Source organism: Neopelma chrysocephalum, unplaced genomic scaffold, assembly GCF_003984885.1.
Source record: "Neopelma chrysocephalum unplaced genomic scaffold, ASM398488v2 Primary Assembly neopelma1_81, whole genome shotgun sequence".
In the NCBI taxonomy this organism is placed as follows: domain Eukaryota; kingdom Metazoa; phylum Chordata; class Aves; order Passeriformes; family Pipridae; genus Neopelma; species Neopelma chrysocephalum.
This window is the reverse complement of record NW_020897743.1, coordinates 4,640,049-4,664,209: the sequence shown is the minus strand read 5'-3', so window position 1 is coordinate 4,664,209 and position 24,161 is coordinate 4,640,049. Positions and strand designations below refer to the sequence as shown.

The 24,161-nt window shown below is 47.3% G+C and overlaps 1 protein-coding gene across 1 annotated transcript; it reads left to right on the top strand.

Moving 5' to 3' along the window:
• The first annotated feature begins 1,482 nt into the window (after positions 1–1,482).
• LOC113971044 (interleukin-13 receptor subunit alpha-2-like) lies at positions 1,483–23,480 on the top strand. Its single transcript, XM_027690569.1, has 10 exons — positions 1,483–1,632; positions 11,112–11,261; positions 14,711–14,862; positions 16,926–17,079; positions 17,577–17,697; positions 19,063–19,247; positions 20,291–20,448; positions 21,276–21,420; positions 21,894–21,996; positions 22,928–23,480. The coding sequence occupies exons 1-10, from the start codon at positions 1,623–1,625 to the stop codon at positions 22,968–22,970; spliced, it is 1,221 nt and encodes a 406-aa protein (XP_027546370.1). The 5' UTR covers positions 1,483–1,622; the 3' UTR covers positions 22,971–23,480.
• The last annotated feature ends 681 nt before the right edge of the window (positions 23,481–24,161 follow it).

The window sequence follows — 24,161 nt, the reverse complement described above, 5'->3', positions numbered from 1 at the left end:
TTCTTCATGTCCGGTCACGTTGACCTAATCCTCCATCAGTGCTATAAATTGCTGATAAATTTTCTGGCAAAACCTTCTGGCTCCAACATCCCAGGAAAACCTCTGGCTGGAATCAAACTCTCCCACCACCAGCATGGCAGGGGACAGCTTGCCTTTCCAAGCACAGCTGAGCAGGAATAGCCAGACCACCCTGTCAAAAGGCTCTGTTATCCCATCCTCACCTTCCCTGGCAGACCACAGTCCTGCAGCAGCTGCTGGGGAGAGGCACCTTGCCAGGAATGCCTTGCAGAGAGCAGAGCTGCAAAGCAGCTCGTCCATCTCCCCTGAGTTACTGTTCCTCTACTTTCCTTTTCACTGTTCCCTGATGGAGCCATGCTCCTGGGCCATGCAGGGATTTCAGTGCTAACACAAGAGTCTGCTCTACCCTTTTCCTCTAATCATATTTCCTGTTGCAGAACAAACCTGTGTAAGAACATCCACAAGATAAATTATTCCTGTGAAATCTAACCTCTTCCTGATTTGTCTGGCCAGCTGGTGCTGGGGAGGACCAACCAGCTGTAGCTGCAGCTCCATGGAGAGCAGTCCTGCCAGCAGGTCCTTCTTCAGCATGATAATAGTTTATAGCTGGAGAGCCAGCATCTTCCTCAGGACGTGAGGTCTGAGCTCTCAGTGAATCAGCTCCATCCCACCAGTGTCACGTCTGCCTGTAGCTGCTTGAGGCAGATTTTTCCAGCTGCTTTGTTGCTTCTCTGAAAGCAACAGTCATCTGGTCAGGACCTTGGTCAAAACATATTTCTCAGGAGAATAACAATGGAGTGAGGTTTTTCTTTGGTCAAGGAGCCCCAAGAAAACAACAAAATTTCCCAGTGGACAAAAAAGGTTTTACTTTACAACACTTCTGTTTGTTGGGGTTTTTTTCCCCCCCAAATAAGGAGGTCCAGCTGTCATCTGGCTATGGAGTTCTGCCTGTGCACAGCTGAGGTGCTGATGTTAGTCTAGGATGTGCAGACCTGCAGCAGCCACCACATCGCAGGTGATGGGAGCTGGAGGGACCTGCAACCTCCCAGACCAGCCAGGATTGTCAAGGTTTTCCCATCTGCTCACCCCAGAGCCCCTGCCCAGCCCTCAGACCCCAGAGCCCCCAGCCAGCCCCTTGCTGCCAGGATTTGCCTGTGGCACTGTCCCTGAGCTGGGGTGCCCAGCATCTCTGGGAGCTGGCCCACAGCCAGGCAGGAGTCTGTTGGAAATTCAGTGGAAACTGTTCAGTTCGCACTAATCAAGGTTTTCCTGATCGAATTGCACCCCGTGGCAGGAAAATCCCTCACACATTGTTTTGGAGCTGTTTACTACAACCCATGAGTATAATGTGCTTATTCTGCTCCCTGGGAGGGATGTTGAGCCAGACTCCTGTGAGCACTGGTGGATTTCCCTATTTCTTCATGTGCATTCTGCACACAGAACACTTTCAGGCTGGCTGTTCACATGCAGCTGCTTGAATCTTGCTCTCTAGAAACAGGAACATATGCAGGACTTTTTTTTCTGTTTTACTGTTCCAGTTTTTGCTTTTTAAGAGCTAATAAATATTTCGTGTTGTGTGTTACCTGGCTCAAAGGAAAATCCTGATGCCTTATGGTAAGCCATAACTACTTTATATTTTAATTTTATTTTCTGTGAGTGCATGTTTGAAACTCAGGGTAGCTGTTCAAGTGTAATGCAGAATATGGATTGACACATACCATAATTTCTATATAAATTTGAAAGAGTTTTCCAGCACTTCTTTATTTTTAAGTGGCACTGGTATTTGTGTTCTTGAAATAACTTTGGTTGTATCTGCACAGAGTTCATGGGGATGCTTAAACTATGTATTTTCAAACAAGCATGTTTGTATTTGTGTGTGTGTTTACACCATTGTTGGACCAATGTGTCTCATCCCTTTCCAGCCACATTCTGGCTGTTCTGAAATCCTTCCTGTGGTCATTCCTAACTTAAGTGTCTTATATTTTTTTCTTTCATGGGAAGATTTAAACACCTTTTCATATAATAAACAGTACTTAGGCTTGTCCTAATTCAGCACTGGTTTGCTAATAAGAGCTGTCAGCAGATATCATGGAGGGGCTGTCTGTCCTCCCCAAGCAGTTATTCTGGGTTAAATGTCAAAGATCTGCATGTGTAAGGGACACCAATAAGATATTTATGTGAGCCATAAAGGGCTGCTGTTTGCATTGGTGATTCCTGGTCACCACATGGGATGGGGAAGGCACAGAAGAGGAGGCCAGCACTGCTGTCCCCTCACACTCCAGGAAAAAAACACCTGACTCCCGGAAAAATGCTATTTTAAATGCTCTGAGTTGCAGCTCAGGGTTCAAGGACAATTCTGTGACGGTGATTTGGACCCTGCCCTTTCTCCTGCCTGTGCCAGCTGCCCTGCTCATGCCCTGACCCTGCGCTCATCCCTCTGGAACTGGCTCCAGATCCTGCTCATGGCAGCAAAGGCAGGATTAGACTCTGGCTGTGAGGTGGCTGCAGGACTCACCAGCTGAATTGTGTGGGAAGGAGCACTTCTCCCACCCAGGAGCACTTCTCCTGGGGGGGCTTGGCTGTCCTGTTCTCCCTGTGGGATGTGCCTGCCCTGCATGTGCTGGAGCCCAGCAGGGACTGTGGGATTGATGGATGCTCAGCCCCCGGCAGATCCTGCCCTGCCCACAGCAATGGCAGTGCTGCTTCCCCACTGGAGACAAAGGCAGGAGGCAAAAATTAGGAGAGTGGGAATTGCCAGGTGTCCTGGCACCCCAGGTCAGGGCATTCAATGTACAGAATATCTGTCTTTTCTCTTATTAGTCCCATTGCATGGTGATTGCACCAGAAGACCTCTGCCAACACCTCTGTTAACTCTCCAGTACGAGACATTGGATGGAGTTTAAAGGAGAAGGGAAGGGAAATTTATTTTGCTTATCCCAAGGGCTTGGAGGCTTGAGGGGGGAAAATCACTTTTAAAAGATGAAACAGGAGAAAACCAGGAGTCTATCCTTACTTTGGGAATGCGAAGTAAGGCCTGAATGGTGAGATGGAGCATTGGCTCCTTTTGCTGCCTGTGCTGGTGCCATCAGAGGCAGCTGCTCTCTGCACATTGGGGACACTGCTTTGCCCATCGTGTTGCCTTCCCCATGCACAGCCTCAGGGCCAATCTGCAGTGTCCTGCTCTGCTGCCAGGCTAGTTTTCATAGTTACTGTGAAAGCACTTAATGCAAAATGTTTCTGCTTAAATAACAACTTCAACCTCTTTTTTAAATATGTCTATTTAATTCTGGAACAACCTAAAAACAAGATTGGAAGTAATTACCACAGGGCCAGGACTTGGACTCGATGATCCTGATGGGTCCCTCCCAAGTCAGTATATTCTATGATTCTGTGGTTCTACTTTTACCACAAAAGTAATTACTTTGGGGGGCAAATGCTGCTGGGGAAAAAAATGGTACAAGGCAGGGCAGGTGGCCAGTGGAGATACTGGTGCAATGCCTGCCAGCAGCACATGCTGGAGGGACACTGGGCTGAGACCTGGGCATTCATTGCAGGAAAAAGGCTGAGTGTGGCCCTGGCAAGAGAGCCCCAGTAATGTGTCAGCCCCTCTCCAGTGTTTAGCACTGAAGCAGATGTTGGATTCCTGGCTGCCATCGATCTGGTGACACAACTGCTCTCATGGAATGGCACCAGGCTCTCAGCACAGTCCTGCACTCAGGTTTGCACCAGCACCATGGCAGCCAGCCTGGGAGCTTGCTCTGCGTAGTTCAGAAACTGCAGCTCCAGCTGGGTTCAGGACTGCACAGAGATTTAAGAGCTGTGCCTTTCTAGGTAAACTAATTTTTGAAGCCGGGCTCAAAGCCATGTGGTGGGAAGATTTAGGTCTTCCCTAAGGCAGCCTCTGGGCCAGGTGGAGGACCAGCTGTATCCATCTTCCCCCACAGCAGGATTTGGTGGGAGAAAGCAAGTGGAGGTTGTTTTCTAACTGTTAATGAGCACCTACATGGTCAGAGCCCAGGAGGCTGTGGTTGGGTCCTGCCCGACCTGTGGAGCAGGCAGGGGGAGACAGTGGGGATGAGAACAATTTATCTTTGGATGTTTTCATGTTCTCTGCTCCAGATGGGCTCAGAGCTCAGTCTCCTGGGTTAGAGGTGTTATTTCTGTCTTCTCTTGCCTGAAGAGCAGGAAGTGGTCCTGGAGCAGCCCTGGGCTTTGCTGCACGGGGCCAGCAGCTCCCAGTGACTCTGGGCAGCACAGATCTGAGTCTGCAGACAGGGAGGAACAGGAGCAACAGGGGAAATGGCACCTTCCTGGGAACAGGGATACACAGATCTTCCCTGTAAACCCTGTATCCCCTGGCAGAGCCTGCCATAGCCACAGGACCCAGTTGCAAGCAGTGCTCGTGGTGCTGGGACCAGCCAGGTCTGCCAAAGCAGCTGTGTAGCAGAGCTCTGCACACAGACAGTGGGTCTTTTCCTTCCCCAGCTCCCGCTGGGAGCTGTGGCAGGGCCTTTCTATTCTGGAGATAACTTTTAGCTTCTCTCTCTGGGTGTATTTGTGGCCTGTTCAGCAGCAGTTTTTGCTCTGCCAGCGTTATGACTTCATTTCAGTTATTTCTGTAATACCCTGGTGCATTTAGCAGCAGAATTTGGGCTCTGGCATGCCAGGCTGTGCTTCTGATCCCCTTCCAGCTTGCTGGTCTCCAGCATCTCCCCAGCCTACCCTGCACACCCCCAGCCCCTGGAGCCTATTTTTGACATGGGCTGCAAGTGCAGCTGCACATGTTGGTTGCTGCAGTTTAATTCCTCAGCACACCTTGTAAATCTTTTCCACAAAAGTTTTACGTGCTCTGGTGTGCCAGAGCAGAATCCAGTCACTGAGTCCTGCATTAGAACTGACACTGTGCCACAATAAGAACGAAATTATTCTCCCAGGCTCTGCTAAACCCCCAGCCCAAGCCCAGCTGCAGGGGAGGGAGAGTCAGAGCAAGTCCCTGTGTGTGCAAAGGGCACGTACAGGTTGTGGAAGAAACCGCTCAAGGAGCAGAAGATGACTCAGTGTGAAGACAGGATCCAGCAGGATGTGGACACTTTGGTCAGGGTGTGTTCCCAAGGTAGGAGACACGTTCCACACAGAAACCATTTCACTGGGAATTGCAGGAAGCTGATGATGGATGTGTGTAAGGGGTGCCTCATACACAGCCGGGAACCTGCCATGGAGTCATCTGAGAGGGAGTGTGTGTTGTTTAGCTTTCAGCTGGATGAGTCTTTCTGGGAACAACATTGATTATAGAAAGCAAAGATTTCAGCAGAGCCAGCTCCATGGCAGCTGCCTTGTTGGCTTGCGTGATACAGGCACATTCAAACAGCTGCTGTCCCCTTCTAAGACGCCATCAAAGCCAGGATAGTAGCCATCAGCAAAGAACTATGGAAAACTGAGGTCTCCACTCACCAAAAAAGTAAATATTGACACTGTGCATTGCTAGAGAGTCTGGATTCCGTCCACCATTTCCTGAAATCCCATGATAGCTGTAAGCGTTTAATTTATTAAAGCAAAGAAGGGGTTTCTTTTCTTGCAACACTCCATCTGTCTCCGCTGCCTCATGCTGCTCTTCCTAGCATGTCTCCTCATGGTGACATCCCCTTTCCAGTGCAATCCATAACACAATGCTGGAGGCCACAGGTCTGTTAAGAATTACCGAGTCCTTTATCCTGGCATCTTGGAAAGAGCTTGTTTAATGCAAGTTCTGTAAAAGAGACTGGCTTCCCTGAAACACGAGGCAGTTAAGAGGCTTTTACAAGCCATCGATTTTCCACACCACTGGCAATTTCAAAACCATCCCTTTGGATCAAATGACGCATGCTATTCGATACCAAATGGTCTGTTCATAGCTGGAGCCTTTTAGTTTTTATTTTGTTCAAATAGAAAGCTGCTTCTAAACATAGACCTGAATTGCAAAGTTGAAAGCTTTTATTCTGAACTACCACATCCCCATATTTTAATCTAGGATGACAATGGATTGCTTGATGGAACCAATGTAGCACAAATGGGATGAATATATCGAACATATTTTAACCAAAAGTGATTTGGCCCATTTTTTGTATTTCGCTGCATTAATGATCTTTGCCAACCACTTTGCCATTTGCAATGAAATGTTTCAGCAATGATGCTGCTATTCCTTAATTTCGTCAAACAGAAGCAGATTTTTCAGAAGCAATTTTTAATGTCTGCATGCAGCTGCACATCTGTCAGAGTCCAAGAACCCAGCTCAGGGCCCTCTCTGCTCTTTGAAATTTCTTATTCAGCCTGGAGGCACTTTTACAAGTTTGCTTTCCCTGGGCTTTAGTGAAGAGCAGCTGTGAGGCTCTGGGACCTGACCAGGCTCCTGGAGGAGGAGGAAGCTTCTGTGAGATGTTCCTGAGCACATAATGACTCCAGGAGTCAGTCACCCAGCTGACAAATCCCAAAAAATCTAATTCATGAGCAAACCAGAGGAGTCAACTTCCAAATACAGTTGCAACAGGGAAGGCAGACAAACAGGAAACAATCCCTGTGGTTTTTCCCATTGCTGGGCACAGGAGTGTCTCGCTGCTGATACTGTGGGGCTCCAAGGAAAGGTGGGCACAGGAGGGCAGAGTAGTGAGGGGCTGAGCCCAGCCAGCAGTGATGCCACCAGCCACAGCACTTGGGGACAGCTCAGAGCTTTGCCAGGGCACCCTCCCAGGGCTTGCTGGTGAGCCAGAGCTGGTCTGGTTTCAGTTACATCTTCTTCCATGAGCCTGTCATCACTTCATGACGGAGCCTTTTGCAACAGAACCCCATTTACAGAATTGTCAGTAGATTGCAAATTGCCTAGAGGAAGAGAGAAGCACCTGTAGTTTGCAAAGGGAGTTGTTTTGGACAGGAGGGTGGCCAGGGGAGGCTGGACCAGCAGGCACTGTTCAGCACCAACCTGCACTCACTGGTCCCTCACAGTGCTCCAGCACCAATGGTTGTATTGTGGAGCCCTATTGTTGCAAATCCCAACTGAGTATTTTTTCCAACCCAATTTTCTCAGGAATTGACACAATTCTTGCACTCAGGAACTGGCATTCACCCTGCTGGCAAATGGTTCCCATTTGTTTCAAATGATCTGCCCAGGACGACCTTTTCTGCTTAAATAGCTTACACAACAAGAATACATGAATGTTAAATTCTAATCTTGCAAAACTCTGAAAGCAGGGCCATTTACCAGCAGCAAGGGACTTTTTTCCCCCCATCCTTTTCAGAAAGCAAAAAGGAAAAAAACAACCAGCACTGTGCAATTTCAGTGAAGGGAGAATTCACTCACAGCCCCTTACCCCCCAAATTCACAGGGCTCTCAGGGTTAGCATGACTCATTTCTGCTACTTTTTGCTGTGGAAAGATGAGAAGGAAGATCACCAACCACAGGTAAACCCCTCATGGCCTTCTGGGGTTGTTTCCCAACCAAATGCCACTGCAGATCAAGACAGTAGTGGGTCATGAGCTTGCTGGTTCCCCACCTCAGAGCTCCCTTTGGCACCCATCAGGACTAACTGGTCCTCACGGTTCAAGTGGTCTTCTTCACACTCCTCTCTGTTTTCAAAGCCATGGTGTCACCCAGCACACAGCAGCTGGTGTCTGTTCCTGGAGGCAGTTGTTACAATCAGACACAGGGGATCACTTTTTACCTTTGGCACAGTACGAGGTTAAAAGGTTCTGAAATTTTCCTTGCAACTGCCTGGGAAGTTCCAAAAGTTCAGAAGTGCTCTTTTGAACGGTCGTGCTCTCCCCATTGTCACCTCCTGTCACAGCATCTTGTTGGAGCCAGAGCCAAATGACTGTGAGGTGATGGGAACAGCTCCACACCTGAAAGGTGACTGTGCCCCCCTGAGGTCTGCCCGGCCAGGGCAGCAGGCTGGCAATGGAGAGGATACCTGACAGGTGGAAAGGGCTCTGATCCTACCTTTGCTGCTCCAAAATATTCCCATTGACTACAACTGGGAAGTGATAACACATTTATTCAGGCCTCAAATCGAACAGTGACACCATAAGTCTTGTACAGGTGCTTGGGGGAGAGTTTTCTTCCTGACAAGAAGCCCTCCTTCAGTTCCTGACACCAATTCTCATGTTCTTTGTATGTCTGAACTGTTTCTCAATGTGCCTAAATTTGCCCATGGGAAGATGCAGCCTGAGCCACAGCCCATTGCTTGTCAGGGCATGGGCACCACAGCTCTGCTCTTCCTGCAATGTCCTTCCTTGCCCCTCCTGGAGGGGAGCTGCTGCAGCCAAATTCCTTCAGCTCACACAAATCAACATGGAGATGACTGGCCCATGCACTGCTGCCATCATCCTTAGTACAGCGACAGGAATCATCAGGTTGTTTTTCAGCAAGATGTGTTCAGTGACAGAGTCCTCCCCTGGGGCAAACCTGGTGTGATTGAAGCTGCTGCTCCTTGCACAGAGTTCTCCAGGCTGGGGCCAAGGCTGTTCTTAACCTCTGTCTGCCAGAAAATGTCTTGTGTTTTCACTTGTGCTGCCATACCTCTCTGAGATGCTTGTTCCAAATCCTGGCCATAGGTTGCTCCCTGTCTTTATCTTGTACAAAGTTTGGCCCTTTCACTTTCAGCTGTGTCTACAGAGCATTGGTGGTGATCTGTGTAGCAGCAATTAGCTTAAGAAAAAAATTGTATATAAAAAGGCCATGTTTCCTGCAGGGCAATGCAGAAAGAGAGGGATGAAGTAGATGGTGACAGGCACGGCCATACAAGGCTCGTATGATATGCCCAGCCCACAGGAGAGGGGCGAGGGGATGGATAACTCTCTGTATTTCCTGCGGAGCCCCGAGAGCCAGGAGAGGGTGGACTTGCTCCAGAGCCATCAAGCTTATGGGAAGGCACCGTGGTGGGTCACACCAGGGCTGGCCCTGGGGACCCCCAGCTGGAGCTCCGTGGGCCGAGGCGATGCGTGGGGCCGAGGGGGAATGCGGGGCCGTGGCTCCCAGCCCGCCGTGTGTCACCAGGGCACACAGCCCGCCCTCCTCCTGCCATTTGGTTCTCATTTCAGGGAATCAGTTCAATATTTGACCTACAGCAGCGCAGTGACAGCAACAGCTGGCACCAGCACTTCGTAAAGCCCAGCAGTGTCCTCTCAGGTGCTGCCTTAGTAAAGCCTCTGGTCCTGTTGCAAGGGCAGTCACATTGCAGTGAGGCACTTGATCCCCGAGGAGAACAGAAAGGTCTCTTTAAAAACCTCAAAATTTCTGTGAATTGCAAAGTTTTGAGCAGAGCACCCATGAGGCTGCTGAGCAGCTCAGCACTCCGGAGGTAGATGGGCTCCCATGCACTTGGAGGCCCAGGTAAGAGCTCTTTGATGGTTTTAAATCTTTCAGTGAAAGCCTTTGTTTATTTTGGCTTGCCTCGTGAAACCATATGAATACATTCAAAGTGACTGTATTGGAAATTAAAAAAAGCTTCCTCCACCAACATTCACACGCAGCCCTGCTGCTGTTCACCAGCTCTGGGTTACAGCTGCTCCTTTCTCCAGCTCTGTCAGCCAGCTCTCCACATCACCAAATCCTTGGACTGAATTTGGAGAGCCTTCTGAGTCAGTGACATGCATACAGCCAGGTTTGTACTGACACAAGTTTTATGTTGTGTTTGATATGTTAAGATGTAATTCTGGTCATTTCTTCTGACTGGAACTTCTCCATACATTCTCATTTCACACTGAAGCAGAAAAATTACCGTATTAATAGTTGCTGTAACTTATGTAACTTATGTGATAAAACATTTATACATATGCGATTGACTTATGCAATGTAACAATTACAAATATGTGCTGTATTTAGGGGATTTGATATTAATTTAAATTGCAATTAGCTGTTAAAATTGTTGTGTGTTTTTAGTTGCTGCTATGTGTTGCCAGCTGGAATTTCTGGTTAATTTAAAACACACACACACACACCCCTGCCAGCACAACCTGTCTCCTCTGGCTCCTCTGAGTCACTTTTCTCAATGTTGGCCCCAGTCCTCCGATTTCTAAAGTTCCCTCTGACTCAAAGTTCTGCCATTCAGCAGAGCCCCATTTTCACGTTGACACACTGTGGCTGCAGGTGCTGACTAAGCAACTGTGCCAGAGCATGACCTGGGAGTCCACCTGTCTTAGTCAAGGTTGTGGAGTCAGTGTAGAGTTTGTAACATGAATAGATCTCAGAGATGCAATGCATGCTCACACAGATGCCAAGTTCTTACACAAGAAGAGCTCAAGCAGTGGCCTCAAGCTTTCAGAAAGATTAATATCTATGTCTATAGCTATTTATATACCTATATCTGTATCTACATCTTTCTCTCAGTCCCCCCCATCTATCTATATATATATACCTGTATATATATATACCTGTACCTGTATCTATATGCAAAAAAATTAAAAACCACGTGCCTAAAAACCTGTAATCCAATACTTTCTGGCACAGGGAAGCATGCTGAGCTGGTGTATCCACAGGTAGTAATTCCCAACCACCTTCAGCATGAAATCCAAAGGAAGGAGTAGTCCCTTCCCTGGAAATTCTGCTCCTCTCCCTCTGAGTTCCCATCTCCCCTTCAAAAATTATTATGGTAAATAAGAATTCTCGAAAGCATTCCTATCATTCCTACCAATTCCTGAAACAGGAAAGACAAAGGCTGGTGATAGTTGCATAAGATATGTCAGTTTATTGGATAAGGCCAGGCTCAGTCTGGCTTTGATCTTTTTTTAACGAACATGTCATTGGTCCAAAGGCACATCCTGTTGTAGGGGGTCAGTCGCTCAGTTGAATCACTCTTTCCACAGAAGACACTCGGCAGACGGCTCGGTGACTGAAGTACAGGCTGACAGGAGGGTGTGCTTAGCTAGCCAGGAACTATTTCAGATGAAGCCAAAGCCATCCATGTGTTGTCATCAGCAAAAGTTGCATATAATAGTCCCCTGGGAAATGATTAATCCGACTTGGTAAACGAGTGAAAAGGCGCTTGCTGTCAGTGCTCAGCCTGCAGATGGAATACTCGGGCTCCGCGGATGTGCTGAAGCCTTTGAACTCCGCTTTGTTCCTCCAGCCCCCTCGCACACGTGCTGCAGGACCAGTCCCTCGGCTCCGGCAGAATCCCTGACCTCCTACCTCCAGATGGCTCCCCAGAGGCTCTACACTCTCTCCGTGGTGCTGCTGTGGGGCTGCGTGGTGGCCTCCTCCTCCTCCCACACCCCAGGTAAAACCCATCGTGCCCTTTGTGCTGCCTAACCCTGCCCCCTTTGTCCCCCTGCCTAACCCTGCTCCGTGTTCACTTGGGCTCTTTATGGAGTTAGTCCTTCAGCCAAAGCTTCTCGTGTGTGTATGTGTGTGTGTTTTGCAGTGAATGGCTGATTTATAAACCTGTAATCCATTGTCTGAACATATTTTATGCGTTTAGTGGATATTTTTCTGAGTGAATTTGAAAGGAACAGAAACTGCCTTTGGTACACAGTGAATATATTGTTTGATACAGAGATATCAAATATAAATACTGCTCGGATACATCAATGCTCCTGAGCGTGGTCCCAGCTGGACAGACTGTGCTAGGTGTAAGAAACACAAGGCTTAATCATATTTTGAGAATAATACTTTCTTCTAAAAAGTGTTTCTATGCAAGCTGTCATCCATGGCAGTGGCTCTTCAAGCCCCCTTTGCTTCAAGCCCTCGAGCACCTCCTTGCTGCACTGCACCTGCCAGCCCCAAGTCTTTTGGCCTCTGGTAGCTGGGACTTTTGCACCCAAAAGCTTTCCTTCTCCAGAGGGATGGTGAGCAGGTCTGGCACTCCCTGCCACACAGAGTGCAAGATGCAGAGGTAAAAAACTTGTCCAGGAGGCCACTGAGAGACTCCCTGTCCTGCCAGGCAGCATGGACAGAAATCTGCCAGCAAACACACCACTGCCACGCTGAGCAAAGCACACTGCCTTTAAAATGGGTTGCTGCAAACATGAGAGTCACCTGCAACCTCTGTGAGCAGCACAGAGAAGTGCAGACATATAGCAGGGACATATGGGGGGCAGGCACCTGACAGGCTGCAATTTTCCCACTGGCAAAACAGGTGGAAAATTGCAAACCCTCCTGCTGCCTGCACCACCTCAGCCGTGGCACGGCGTGGAGCAGAGTGGTGAGAGGCAGCTGGGGATCAGCAGGGGTGTGTCACCAAGGCAGTGATGTTGGCAGGAGTGTGCCCAGCAGTAAGGAGGGGTGCCCATGGGGGCTGTGACTGTCTTGCCAGCACATCCCTACCTGAGTCACCACCACGAGCGTCAGGGAGACAAGTTGCTAATTTGTTTTTTTCAAGAAACATTCAGGAGCAGCTCTCCTTCAAGACTGGATAATGAAATAGAGTGTTTCTACTCCTCTGTCCTGTATGAATGATGTGAGTGAGACTGGTAATGTAATGTATTATTGTGAGAATGAGAAACTGCAAGAGGCAGTGCTGGCATTTAAAAAACATTCAGATCCCAGAATGCAAGTCACATTCCAAAAAGAAGCTTTTCTGTTCCCTCTGAAATCCAATCAAAATTTATTTTGCAAGAATTGCTGTTTACAATAGCAATTGTTTTGGAAAAATATGGCTGTTTTGCTCAAGATCAGGATGTAAATAAATTTCAGAGCTTTATCATTTCCAGTCAGAAATTCCAGTTTTGACCAATCTAATCCCCTCTTGACAGCTCATCACCAGACTCATGAGAAAGGCTTCTAGCTTTTTGCTTCCTTGTTTGCATTGCTGCAATTTATCCACTCAGGAGGAGCTTCCCAAGCACAGGAGAGCCCAGCTCCCAGCCCTGCCAGCAGGTGTGGAAGTTCTCCCCATGGCTCTCAGCTTGATTTGGCTGCTGGGAGGAACATCCCTGTGCCTTTATCCCCCTCCGTCCTCAGTCTGGCTGTAAGTGGCCATTCTGGATGAGCCACTTGTTCGTTTTTAGCAGCTGCAGCTCTTGAAACACTGTTCCTACAGACTTGCTGTCCCCAGTGCTGCTTCTGGTGCTTTTGCATGTCTGCAAAGCCCTGGGAGGTGGGTGAGATGCTCTCACCTTGCCCCCTCATGGTCATCAAGAGTCCAGCTTGAGCACTCTTTACATAGGCAGAGCTGCCCGTGCCCCTGTTTCCCCTTCTCTGCCCATGCTGGGAAATCTGTGCCTGTCTCATGTAGCAATACCAGATCCTCTCCTCTGCAGGAAAATGAATACAAGGTGCTGCATGTGCAGGGCTGTGCCCCACTGCAGCTGGAGCAAACCCACTACCCACCTTGGAACAGAGGACTCACAGTTGTGGGAGGGAGAGTCCTTATTACACAGAAAAATACATAAAATCTAATTTTTCTCTGAATCATTATAGTCTATTGTTCCCTGCTCCAGCATCGTCCTAAATACATTGCCATGATCTCCTACTTTGACATCTCCTGTAATAACAAATCTCCCATGGAGCTTTACATGCTGGGAAAAGTGGGATCTTAAAACTGCTGCCTGGAGTGTGTTTCATTTTGGAGAATTTCCATGGAAGAAACAAACCCTCCAGCGATGTACCCTGCAAACTTCCCAAGGAGCACGTTAAAGTTTGATTTATGTCACCGTCTTCCACTGAAAAATATTCTCAGGGTCTGCTTTCACAATGGATTTATAGGAAAAAAAAATAAAAGGAAAGAATGGTGTAAAATCCTGATGAAGACATGAAAAAGGTGCCAGAGGAGCCAGTGACCTGGAGGCCAGATTCAAACAGAGAAGTGGTGGCAATGCTGGACTGACACTGCCAGGAGATGAGCTCCAAATCACTATGAAATAAAGTGTATCATGCAGCAGATAGGTAGAAACCAGATGGATAATCTCACCTTTAGACAGCAGAGAAAAATGACCTTAGATGTTACAAAATTTGGCTTTGTTTGAGCTAATAAAACTGAGTAGCCAAACAGCTTTTGTCATGTGGATGACGGCTCCACACAGAGCTGGACCTGCCCTAGTATGGAATTCATCTATAATACACACTGATTTATTAGCATATAGCAGCACCTTACAATACCTTGGTAAAAGCCAGACTGACTGTAAAGGCACATTTTTGCATAGCTGATACATGTCCAAAATAAGAATGATTTTAACTTTCTGCTTTTTTGCCTTTTTTTTTTCATTAATCTTTAATACACTTGAAAGGAATATTTAAAGCAATATGAATGATTTGTGTCTGTTAAGGCTAAGGGACATAAATCCCTCTGACGACATGCTGTGATCTGTCATCCTGTGTTGGTGCATGTGCTGAACACAATGTTTGCAGAGATACTTGTCCTGAAAGTTGGTAAATGTCATGAGTTAAAGGTGTGCAAGTATAGGACATGAAAGGTCATCCAAGGACAGTTGCTTTGCTTAAAGCATCTTGGAAAAGGATGTCAAAGAAGTGGCATTCTGTGGGTCTTTTCAATGGTCCTTGAGTGTTTCCTCAGAGCATCAGCAAAAACTGGTTTTTGGGGGCAGAGCTTGTGCATGTTTGTGGAGAACAGGCTATTAAATAGCCAGGGCTGGGCCTGGACCAGCAGCACTTCCCTCCACATCCAGCAGCTGATTTTGTCATATCATCAAACTTCACAACTTTTTTGTTTGTTTGTTTTCTTTACTCTGACACTGTTTTACCCTCTGTTTTGTTTTTTTTTTAACGTAGTTGCTCCCCCACGAGACCTTCAGATCACCGACCCTGGACTTTTAGGTCCTCTCGACATAGAGTGGAAACCTCCACCCGATGTACAAACCCTCAGTGAATGCACAGTAAAATACAAGTTTGAATATCGCAATACTGGTGATACAGACTGGAAGGTAAGAGTTAATCCTCCTAAATCCACCCTATTTTTCTGCCTTCAGTTCCTGCACAGGTGTATGTTTGCCTTTCAAGGAGGAGTGGCACCAAAGCAGTTCCAGCTTTCCATGAAAAAGCCAGGCTGTTCCAGTGGTTTGAACCTTTTGCCAAAAAGGAATGTGTTTTGAAATGTAACAGCAGCAGCATCCAGAGAAGGGGCTATTTCTGTCAGAGGGCGGGTTGTTTGCTGCCTAAAATAATCCAATAACATCTAGTATCATTCTTCATTGTAAAAGACATCACACTTTCTAAAACATCCTTACAGGGCTGGAACCAAAACTCAGTGTCAACAAATCCTTAGGGATGCAAAGTGGTGAATAAATAGAAGTTAAGTTTCATTAATTGTCTTAATGTTCTGACATTCCCTTTACCCAAAAGGGAGTTTCCAATTACCATTTACTTTTGTCTTTCAGATACAGTTGACTCTAACTGAGCTCTATGATAAAATTGTCAGTCTTCTCACGTTGATGTGTAGTAGGGCAATGGCAGACAGGCACAGCACAGGAAGGGTTGTAGGAATATATTTGGGGAGTGCTTAGAAGATGAAAGCTGCTGCAGGGTTAGGAAGGTAAATGGAGTGGGGAGAGGAGAAACCCAGCAGGAGGCTGTTTGGTTGGCACAAGGTACTGTGGAACACATGAAAAATGTGGATGTGCCCCAAGAACCCAAAACCCGGGTTGGTATCCTGAAAGGAGGAGGATTTTTTTGCACAATCCTAAAGCAGGAATGCTAGAGGTCTTGCCAGCTTGAGAGACCAGGCAGAGAGGGGAGCAGTCAGTGGGCTTAGTAGAGCTGTGGAGCACAGCTTCTTGCTGGAATGGTTTCTGCATATCCTGCATGAACATCTGCTTCATCTGCCCAAGGCAGCAAAGCCAAGGCTGCCAGGCTGTGTTTGGCTACCACAGAAAAGGGGTTTGGCCCAGATATCCCATGGGAGCCTGCAGAGGTGGAAAATCCTGCGTCAGTTATGGATTGCAGTTGTGAAAGGTGCTCTTCGACCTGACATTGGTCGTGATGCACCTCACACTCCCAGACGTGCAGCACTGTGCATCTGTGCAGACTCTTCTGGGATGACTGGAACTGGGATGTAAAAGAAAAACAATTGCAGTTTCAAAAAGCTCATCAGAATTCCCGAAGTCACAAGTTATGATTAAGTGTCTTATACAAGGCAGATCTACAGACCAGAAAAAAACCTCACCTCTGGTACCTTGCCAAAACCTTGACCCCAGACAAGGTCATGAAGAGGAGTCAGCCTGAAAAAAATGCATTGGACATCAGCAGAAGCAGATGTCATCAATGTCTTCTAGAAACTTGGTTCAACAGGGCTCTTACCCTCGGGGACTGCTGGGCTGTGCCACCACAGTTCCTGCTGCAGCACACAGATGCATTTCATGCCATGTTACTTTGTCCTACTTGGGCTAATGTGACACTTCCATCATTTGTAGCCCCTGTCAACTTAGTTTCCCTTGCATAAAGTAAAGGGGAGTAAGCTGAGGAAAAAAAAATAGAATAACCTTCAGAGGAGGTGCTCAAAAATCTCCCAAAAGACAAAGCCCCGTGGTACTCAGTGGTGAGCCTGTGCTGCAGTGCCTGGCTGCTGGTCCATCTTTGCAGGGTGTGTTTGTGCTTTCCACAGGAACCAGCCACTACAAGACACATTGTTCCTTCTGTTTCTAATTATCTCACGTCATGAACAAATGCTTTTTTATCTGGATTAGTAGTGATGTCCTCATCAGATCGTCCCCAGTGCTCCTTGCTGCTGGGGATCCCTTTAAACAGTCTGCTCCCTCTTGTCATTGCTGGTGTCCTGCGGGTGGAGGGACTGAAAGCCAGCAAGGCTGGGCACAGCAGGTGGTACAACAGTGCTGGAGAAGCTCCAGGCAAGTGAAGAAACTCAGAAATGTAAAGAGACATTGGAGCACACAAAGGAGCATATGTGCAGCTACAGTGAGAGCAAGGGTAGCTAATTCTGCAGCCCACTTAGCAACAGAAGAGGTGCTTAAAAAGTCTGTCTTTCAACCAGGTTATTTTTACTAGGAGGCTAAAATTCAGAGTTGGATTTGACCTCAGCAGGACTGCTGAAGTGAAGGTGCAGACTCTGCTGGAAGGATGGTGTACCAGTGGTGTGGAGGTGCAAAGTGACTGGATTTATGCCACCTTTCAGGTCCCACTGCAAGGTCAGGAGCAGCCTGTGATACCTGGTGCATTTTTGTGCTTTGCATGAGCCTGTTGCATGAACTAATGCTGGCCTGAGGGTTGCTGGATGGGAAAGACATTGCAGGGCTTATTGAGGGATAAGACACCAGAGCATCTCTGCTTTCAATGGCTGTGGTTGTGGTTACTGGGTACCTGTGGATCATTTCCTTCTGTCTGCACCCCAGCTCTGCTCAGTTGCCCTGCAAGAGCTTCACTGCTGAATAAAAAGGTCAGTTAAAGCATTCTCCTGCTCTAAGATGAACTGGCCTTTATAAGAGACAGAGCACTTGGCAGTAAAATTATCTAATAATGCTGACTAGCCTTTTTTTTTGCTTTCTTTTCCTTTCTTTTGCTTTCTTTTACTTTTCTGTCTTTCAGCTGTAGCACACAATTGTTCAAAGCATAAAATGGTACTTCTGCTCGGCCTGACTGGTACGTTGCTGAATAACTGGTCTGTTATTTCCTTCTCGTTTGACAGGAAAAGTGGAATCACAGGTCCAGAATTTCCACTGCATCTATCATGACTGGGAATACCTCAAGTGCACTTGGCAGCCAGGTCTCCTCGCTCCTCATGGAGCACATTATGGGTTATACTATTGGTATGTATCAGCAAACTAGAAAAATACCCAGGCAGCAATCCAGTGAAGCTCTCAGGGTACTAAAATGCCACAGTAAATATGCTTTTATGGCTGACAATATTATTGCCCAATCCACCCAGGATGAGCTGAAACAGTGTCCCAAGCAACACGTGCCTTCTGGCAAGGGAATATACTAAATCCCTGCTTACTTTCTTAAAATCAGGCTCGTGCTGACCTTTGCCAGGTCACTTCCTCCTTTCCTTTTACTCACCCCCATGGAGTGTTTTCTGCATGTTGTCCATCACAAAGACTTGTGCTTTCCCTTTGCTGAACACACCTGTATTGTTCTGGCTGCACGTTTCCCCTGGTCACAGTGCATTTATAGGACAGGATTCAGCATGAGCTTACCAAGCTTCAGTGAACCCTAGAAAAAGAGTGGGGCTTCTTGGCCACTAAGAGTTCTAGTCTTCAAGTGTATTTTCATAGCACATCTCATACAGGCAAACATGCTGCTGAAAGGTAATAAAAATGCATGTTTCTCAGCTGTTTCTTCTAAACTGCTGCCTGAATTCTGTCCTGCAGGAGGAACATAGCCAGAATTAATGGTTTGGGACAAAGTGAATGCTGTATTTGTTCTTCATTTGCTATGATACTATGGAAAGGATGACTAGTTAGTCTGGGTTTCATGTCACTGGGCTATGTGTAGAGAGGCATAGCTGCATTTTAAAAAGAGTTTCCATGTAGATGTTGGAAATAGTCTTCAAAGCAGAAGCACTGACTTAAAAAGCATTTTGCTAACTGCAAAGGTCTGCTTGAAGGGAACCATGGAAATTCATGATTCATGCCTAAAAGGAAAACAAACACAAAACCCCTCAACCTTTATCTAATTGCTGTAACAAAACCAGACATTTGGATCTGGGACCCATTGTATAACAAGATTGGGTGGGAACCATGGCATCCTTTGATCCCTGTGAGCTAATTTTTATATTACTAGTACATTTTGACTTGGCAGGGCACCCTTCTGACCAGAGTCAGTGGCTGATGGTGCAGAAAGGGTCCTACAGGAGGATGGCTGTCTCCACGAGTAGGGGCCAAATCCTTCCCTGGCTCCAATCACAGTGTGGCCTCCTGTGCTCCAGCAATGGGCTTGGGGAGAGATTGGCACTCCCTACAAACCAACCTGGGAAGCCATCTGTGCATGTTCATTTGGTTTTTTCTCCTCCCCATACTTTTCCTGTAGTAGGAGTCCAGGTGACTGATGCATGACACTGTGCTTTAGATGGGCTGCAAACAGCAGTGCTTGAGGCTTAGGTCCCATCTTAAAAAAAAAAAAAAGGGAAGAAGGCCCTTGTTTTGGTTACTTTCTGTTTTCCTACACACTGCTAGGTACGAGGGGCTGGACCAGGCAGCACAGTGTGATCACTACATCCAGGACCACGGTGTGAACGTGGGCTGCACTCTGCGAAACCTGAGCCAGGCAGAATACCAGGATCTCAACATTTGTGTCAATGGTTCAGCAGCAGCCACCCCCCTACGGCCACTGTACAGCACCCTTCGCCTTCACAACCTGGGTAATGAAAGCAGGGCTCTGGGCACCCACATGGCCACCACACACCCACAGCTCACACCTTGTGTGAGGGGGCTCCAACAGATGTAGGGGGGAGGCTGTGATGTCTGGGTGGATTTCCCCCCGGAGAAGGGGCTCTGGGGGACTTCAGTGTCCAGGAGTGTTTGCAGGTGAGCAACACCACTCAGTGCACACCCCAGAGGGTCAGAGGGTCCCTTCAAGTGCTGGGTTCAGCAGCTGGACAACTTGGGGCATAAATGGCAGATGGCAGAGCAGCTATGGCATTTTTGGCTCTAGCAGCACCATCACAGAAATATCATCATTTACTCCTGTTGGAAATGAAACCACTGCTCTGCTCTTTGCAAGCACAGGAGAGTTCTTTAGGTGTTGCTGTTCAAACCAAGCTAAGTTCTGGGAGGAACTGAGTGCAAGGTGTGATGGGGTCTGTCAGAGCAGAGGTGGATCTCAAACCCGTCAGAGACAGGGAAAGGAAGCAAAGCACAACATGGTGTGCAAACCTTACATGTACTTGGTCTTTATTATGGGCTGGTCCATTCACCCACATGCCAGAGAGATAAAGGGCTAGTCCTCCAGCTAAGCCATGGCTAATGAGCAGGATTTCTGAAATCAATTAGTGCTGCCATGTGCTTCATATGTGGCTTTGGGCATCTGACATAGACCAGTCTTTCCTGGGATTCAGAGAGTGTCAGGCCAACACTGCCGTGGTGTGACACTGCAGGGGCCAAGGCCAAGGAAGGGCTGGCTGGCTGCAACATGAGGGGGGCATGCCAAGCACTGTGCTCACACCCCAGCGTTTCAAAACCCCAGACCTTGTCCAGCCTGCGTGCCAAGTTAAAATAAATAACACACCCTCCAGCCTCTGTGACATCCTGCTTTTCCAGCATGGTGGCTGAGAGCAAAGGGAAGCTCAGAAATCCCATCCACGGGGAAAAGGGACGGAGGGCGGTGGTGATTAACTGAAGCCTTTCCACCAGGAGCTGTCTGAGTGCACCTCTTGACCTTCTCTCTTCTTGTCCCCCCTTGCAGCCAAGCCCTCCCCGCCGAGGCAGCTGGTGGTGTCCGTGTCTGCAGCCCAGGAGCTCCGCGTGGCCTGGAGCCCCCCGGGCGGCCAAACGCCGCCCCAGTGCCTGGAGTACGAGGTGGAGGTGGCAGAAGATCTGGGGGAGGCCAAGGCTGCCTGGGCGGTAGGGACAACACACGCTGTGCCACGGGGAAGGGCAGGGGTGGGGGAGCCCTGCTGATGGCAGTGGGGAGGCACCGGGCTGTAGGCAGCGTGTTGCCTGCCCCGTGCACGGACCGAGAGGAGATGCCGGCTGGTGCTGCCGGAGGAACGCGCTGACCGGCTGCTCCACTGCACGTGTTCCCACTTAACCCCCTGACCTCCAGCTGCAGCGTTTGCTTGAGCAGGAAGAGATCCCAGCAGGCGTTCTCCAAGAGAGCACTTTCTCAGATCCCCTCCCTGTTATGTCAGAAAGCTGTCATCAAGGAAATTTAAAGGCTGTTGTGGTTTGTTCCCTTGATTGTAATGGCACAGCTTGGTCCAATAAAACTATAATTTGAATTTCTCAGAAGAAGTGGCCTGGGACAGAACATACCTTTTATGCATGGTATTTTTTTCCTTGGGCATTATCCAGGTGCAGTCTGGAGAGCAAAAATGAAAAGGACTAGTTAATCATAGGGGACAACTGAGGGACATTTTTTCTTTAATTGCCATATTCTACATATGAGTTTTCTTAGGTAATTGAAAGAAAGATTCCCTAAATTAATAGACATAAATGGCAACATACATGATGGCATCCCCAGAAAGAGTTTGCAACAGATTTCTCTTCGTTAGCATCTTATTGGCATTAGCTGGTCCAAAACTGTTATGAAATTATTTAAAACTGCCAAAACATAATCCAAGGGTTTGCAAAGCCTGGAGAGTATGTTCAGGAACATCAAGTCATGGCAGAGAGCTACTGGTGGTGGCACATAATTCCTTGACATTTGTTCTCTGTGCTTTGTTTCTCAGCCTGTGTTGACCCAAATGGAGACTGCTTGCACAATCCCCAGAGCAAATCAAAGCCACATTTCGTGTGTTCGTGTCAGGGGCAGAACAAATATTTTTTGTGCCGACCAGGGCTTTTGGAGTGAATGGACACAGGAGTGTTTCTCTGGTATGGAACCCAAAGTAAAGTGTTTCTTTTACATCCTTTATAAAGCTTGTTTGGGACCAAGTGCTGATGACTGCCCTGGGTACCTGCTGGTGTCCAGCACTGGAGGTGGGATGCTGGCTTAGTTACACCCTCAACCTGCTCCAGCACAGCCATTCCTACAGCTTTGCATCTCCAGGGCACTGGGCAGGCAAGCCTCAAAATATCAATGCTTCTGCACCAGCAGCTTTCCCCAGGGGAGAGGCACATAGTGGTGACTACATATATGCACAGGAAATAGTTACCCTAAAGGAGGATGTTACCCTATCCAGTACTATATACCTGGCATATATCTGTAATCAATCAATCAATAAATAAATAACAACATGGAGGGTAACAAATGTGGACACAGTGAGTTTGCATCTGAGCCTAAGCTTTGTAAGAGGTAATATAATCCATTCTAGCATTTCCTTATTTGCTGTCATTTATCTTTGCAGTGTCCAGAAAAGAGGACGAGCAGCTATTTATCCTCATTCCAGTCATTCTCGGTTTGTCAAGTAGCCTCATAATATTTATGTTGATTGGCCAGTGCAAGAAAAGGTAAGCACCAAGGCAGACTCTCCAAGCAATGTGCTTTTTTTTGTGGGTGTCTAGAACTATTTATAACTACAGTTATAAATGAAACAACATATTAAATGTCTAAGGAACAAACATTAATAGATGCTGTAAGACTGGACACCAAATAATAGTTTATTTTCAGTAAACAACCTTCCTAAGTGTGTCTGTTTCTGATATGAAATGCCTCTACAGCAACCCATAAACTCACAGCAGAGACTCAAACACTGCTCGTAGGAGCCCCGACTGCTTCTGCTAAATGCAGCAGTTACTTGCATGCACAGCAGCATAAATAAAGCTATTATCATGCCCCAAACCACTCAAGAGCATAGATTTGTACTAGCTGTGTTAGAGAAGAGCCATTTTAATGGCTAAAGCCTCATTCTCTATGCACTCCCATCCCAGTTGTTTGCACTCACGTCAATGATGGTGCATGGGGAAAGCAGATGCAGTGGATGAATTTGCCTGTATCCAAAGTATTGGTGCTGGATACTTTCTTCAGGTCTGAGGGGTCATTTAAAGATAACTGATCCCCTGATGACTGATGACTATTATCTTTTCTCCGTGGCCATATAATGTAAGCAAGTGGGTAGCTTTTCTAATATACCTTTTAAGGCATCACTCGTGAGGGAGAACTGGCTATAGAAATACTTCTGTGTGGTCATCAGAGATAACTAACACCTGTTTGGCAGTCAAATGCATCAAGTCTGACACACTCTCCTTCATCTTTGTTTTGCACCCACCTTTCAAATGTTTTGGTGTGTGAAATTTGAAAAAAGTGTAGATGCTACTAAGAAATCCGTGGAAAGCAAATGCTTCCAGCATTGCCACTGGGATAGGGCAATGTCTGACAGGGATGCTGTAGCATGTCCTCAGCTCTCTCAGTACTGGGAATAACAGTCTGTGTCCATTTCAGATCCCCAGAAGGAAAACCATCGCAGGCATCTGTGGGATGTTAACTCTGCTTGCGAGTGCTGTACCACCTGTGTTGGATGGGTTGCTCCTGGAACATCATCCCAAGGGCAGCTGAGAAGCCCCGAGCTTTCCACAGCCCTCAGGGGTCTTCCCTCCCTGCTGCCATTTGTGAAGCCGGTTGTTGCAATTCAAGTCCTTAACGGAGCCAGGGAAACTGGAGGAGTTTTAAACTGACCCTGCAGGAAAACTGGAAGAGTTTTAAGCTGACTCTGAAGCAAGCTGTTTCTGATAACCTGACGAGAGAGAGAGGAGGCAGTGGAAACTGCCATGAATAAAGATAAGACGTTGTTCTGTGGGTTTGTTTGGGTTTTTTGTTCTGTAAGGACTTTAGAAATCTGTCACCAGGACACGCACTGAAGGGCAGCACCTCACACACAATGCTATATGTATGCAAAACCTGCACCTAGCCACTGCACCCCACCTTGCTTTCACCACATCTTCCTAGTCCCAAATAGGGTTAGCCCTGCTGAGAGCATCTAAATTCTGAACGTGAGCCACTTGAGCTATTTATTTCATTAGCTGTTATGCCTTATCTGCTGAAAAGCTGAAGTGGGGAGGCCTTGAGAGGAACTTCTGCTATAAAAAGGCACGATCACAGCTCCTGCAAAGGACAGATGCTTCAGAATAGTGAGGGTTAGTCCAGCAAATGCAATGTGGAAACTTCTCTAGGAAGTGGACATTCACCAGAATTCAATGAAGCAACCAAGGTGTTTCTCAACACCATGTATTCAGCTGACAAAATTGCTGACTGATTTTTAAGGAAACATTCCCTATGATGATGATAGAAAAAAAATCATCACTAGGTAAGATACTCTTTTCCAAGCCCATTCCAGGATTTTTGGTTGAAGAACTTATCAAGACAAACACAGAGGTTCTGTGTGCCCTCATTTCATCTGAAAAACCCAGAAAACATATTTTCTTGCAGAAGCATTTATTCAAAATGGGAATTTCTAATGAGCGGTGGAAGCTCAGAGAGAAAAATCAAGTTTGCGTCAATCAGCTACGTAAAGAGCCATCCTAATCCAATCAGGCACAAAACAACACAGCAAGTGCTGCCTCACACATCCAACTGCAAAATTATTCAACCACTATCAGCTGCTGCCACTGCTAAATGGGCAACAGCCCAATGTCATTTGGGGAGCAACCAAAGAAGGAAAGAACCAATAAAAAAAAAA

Bases quoted from the DNA above. Each gene is read 5' to 3' on its own strand.
- LOC113971044 (XM_027690569.1), top strand. The intron at 20,449-21,275 runs GTAGGGACAACA...TTTGTTTCTCAG, and splicing joins AGGCCAAGGCTGCCTGGGCG to CCTGTGTTGACCCAAATGGA. The intron at 21,997-22,927 runs GTAAGCACCAAG...TGTCCATTTCAG, and splicing joins ATTGGCCAGTGCAAGAAAAG to ATCCCCAGAAGGAAAACCAT.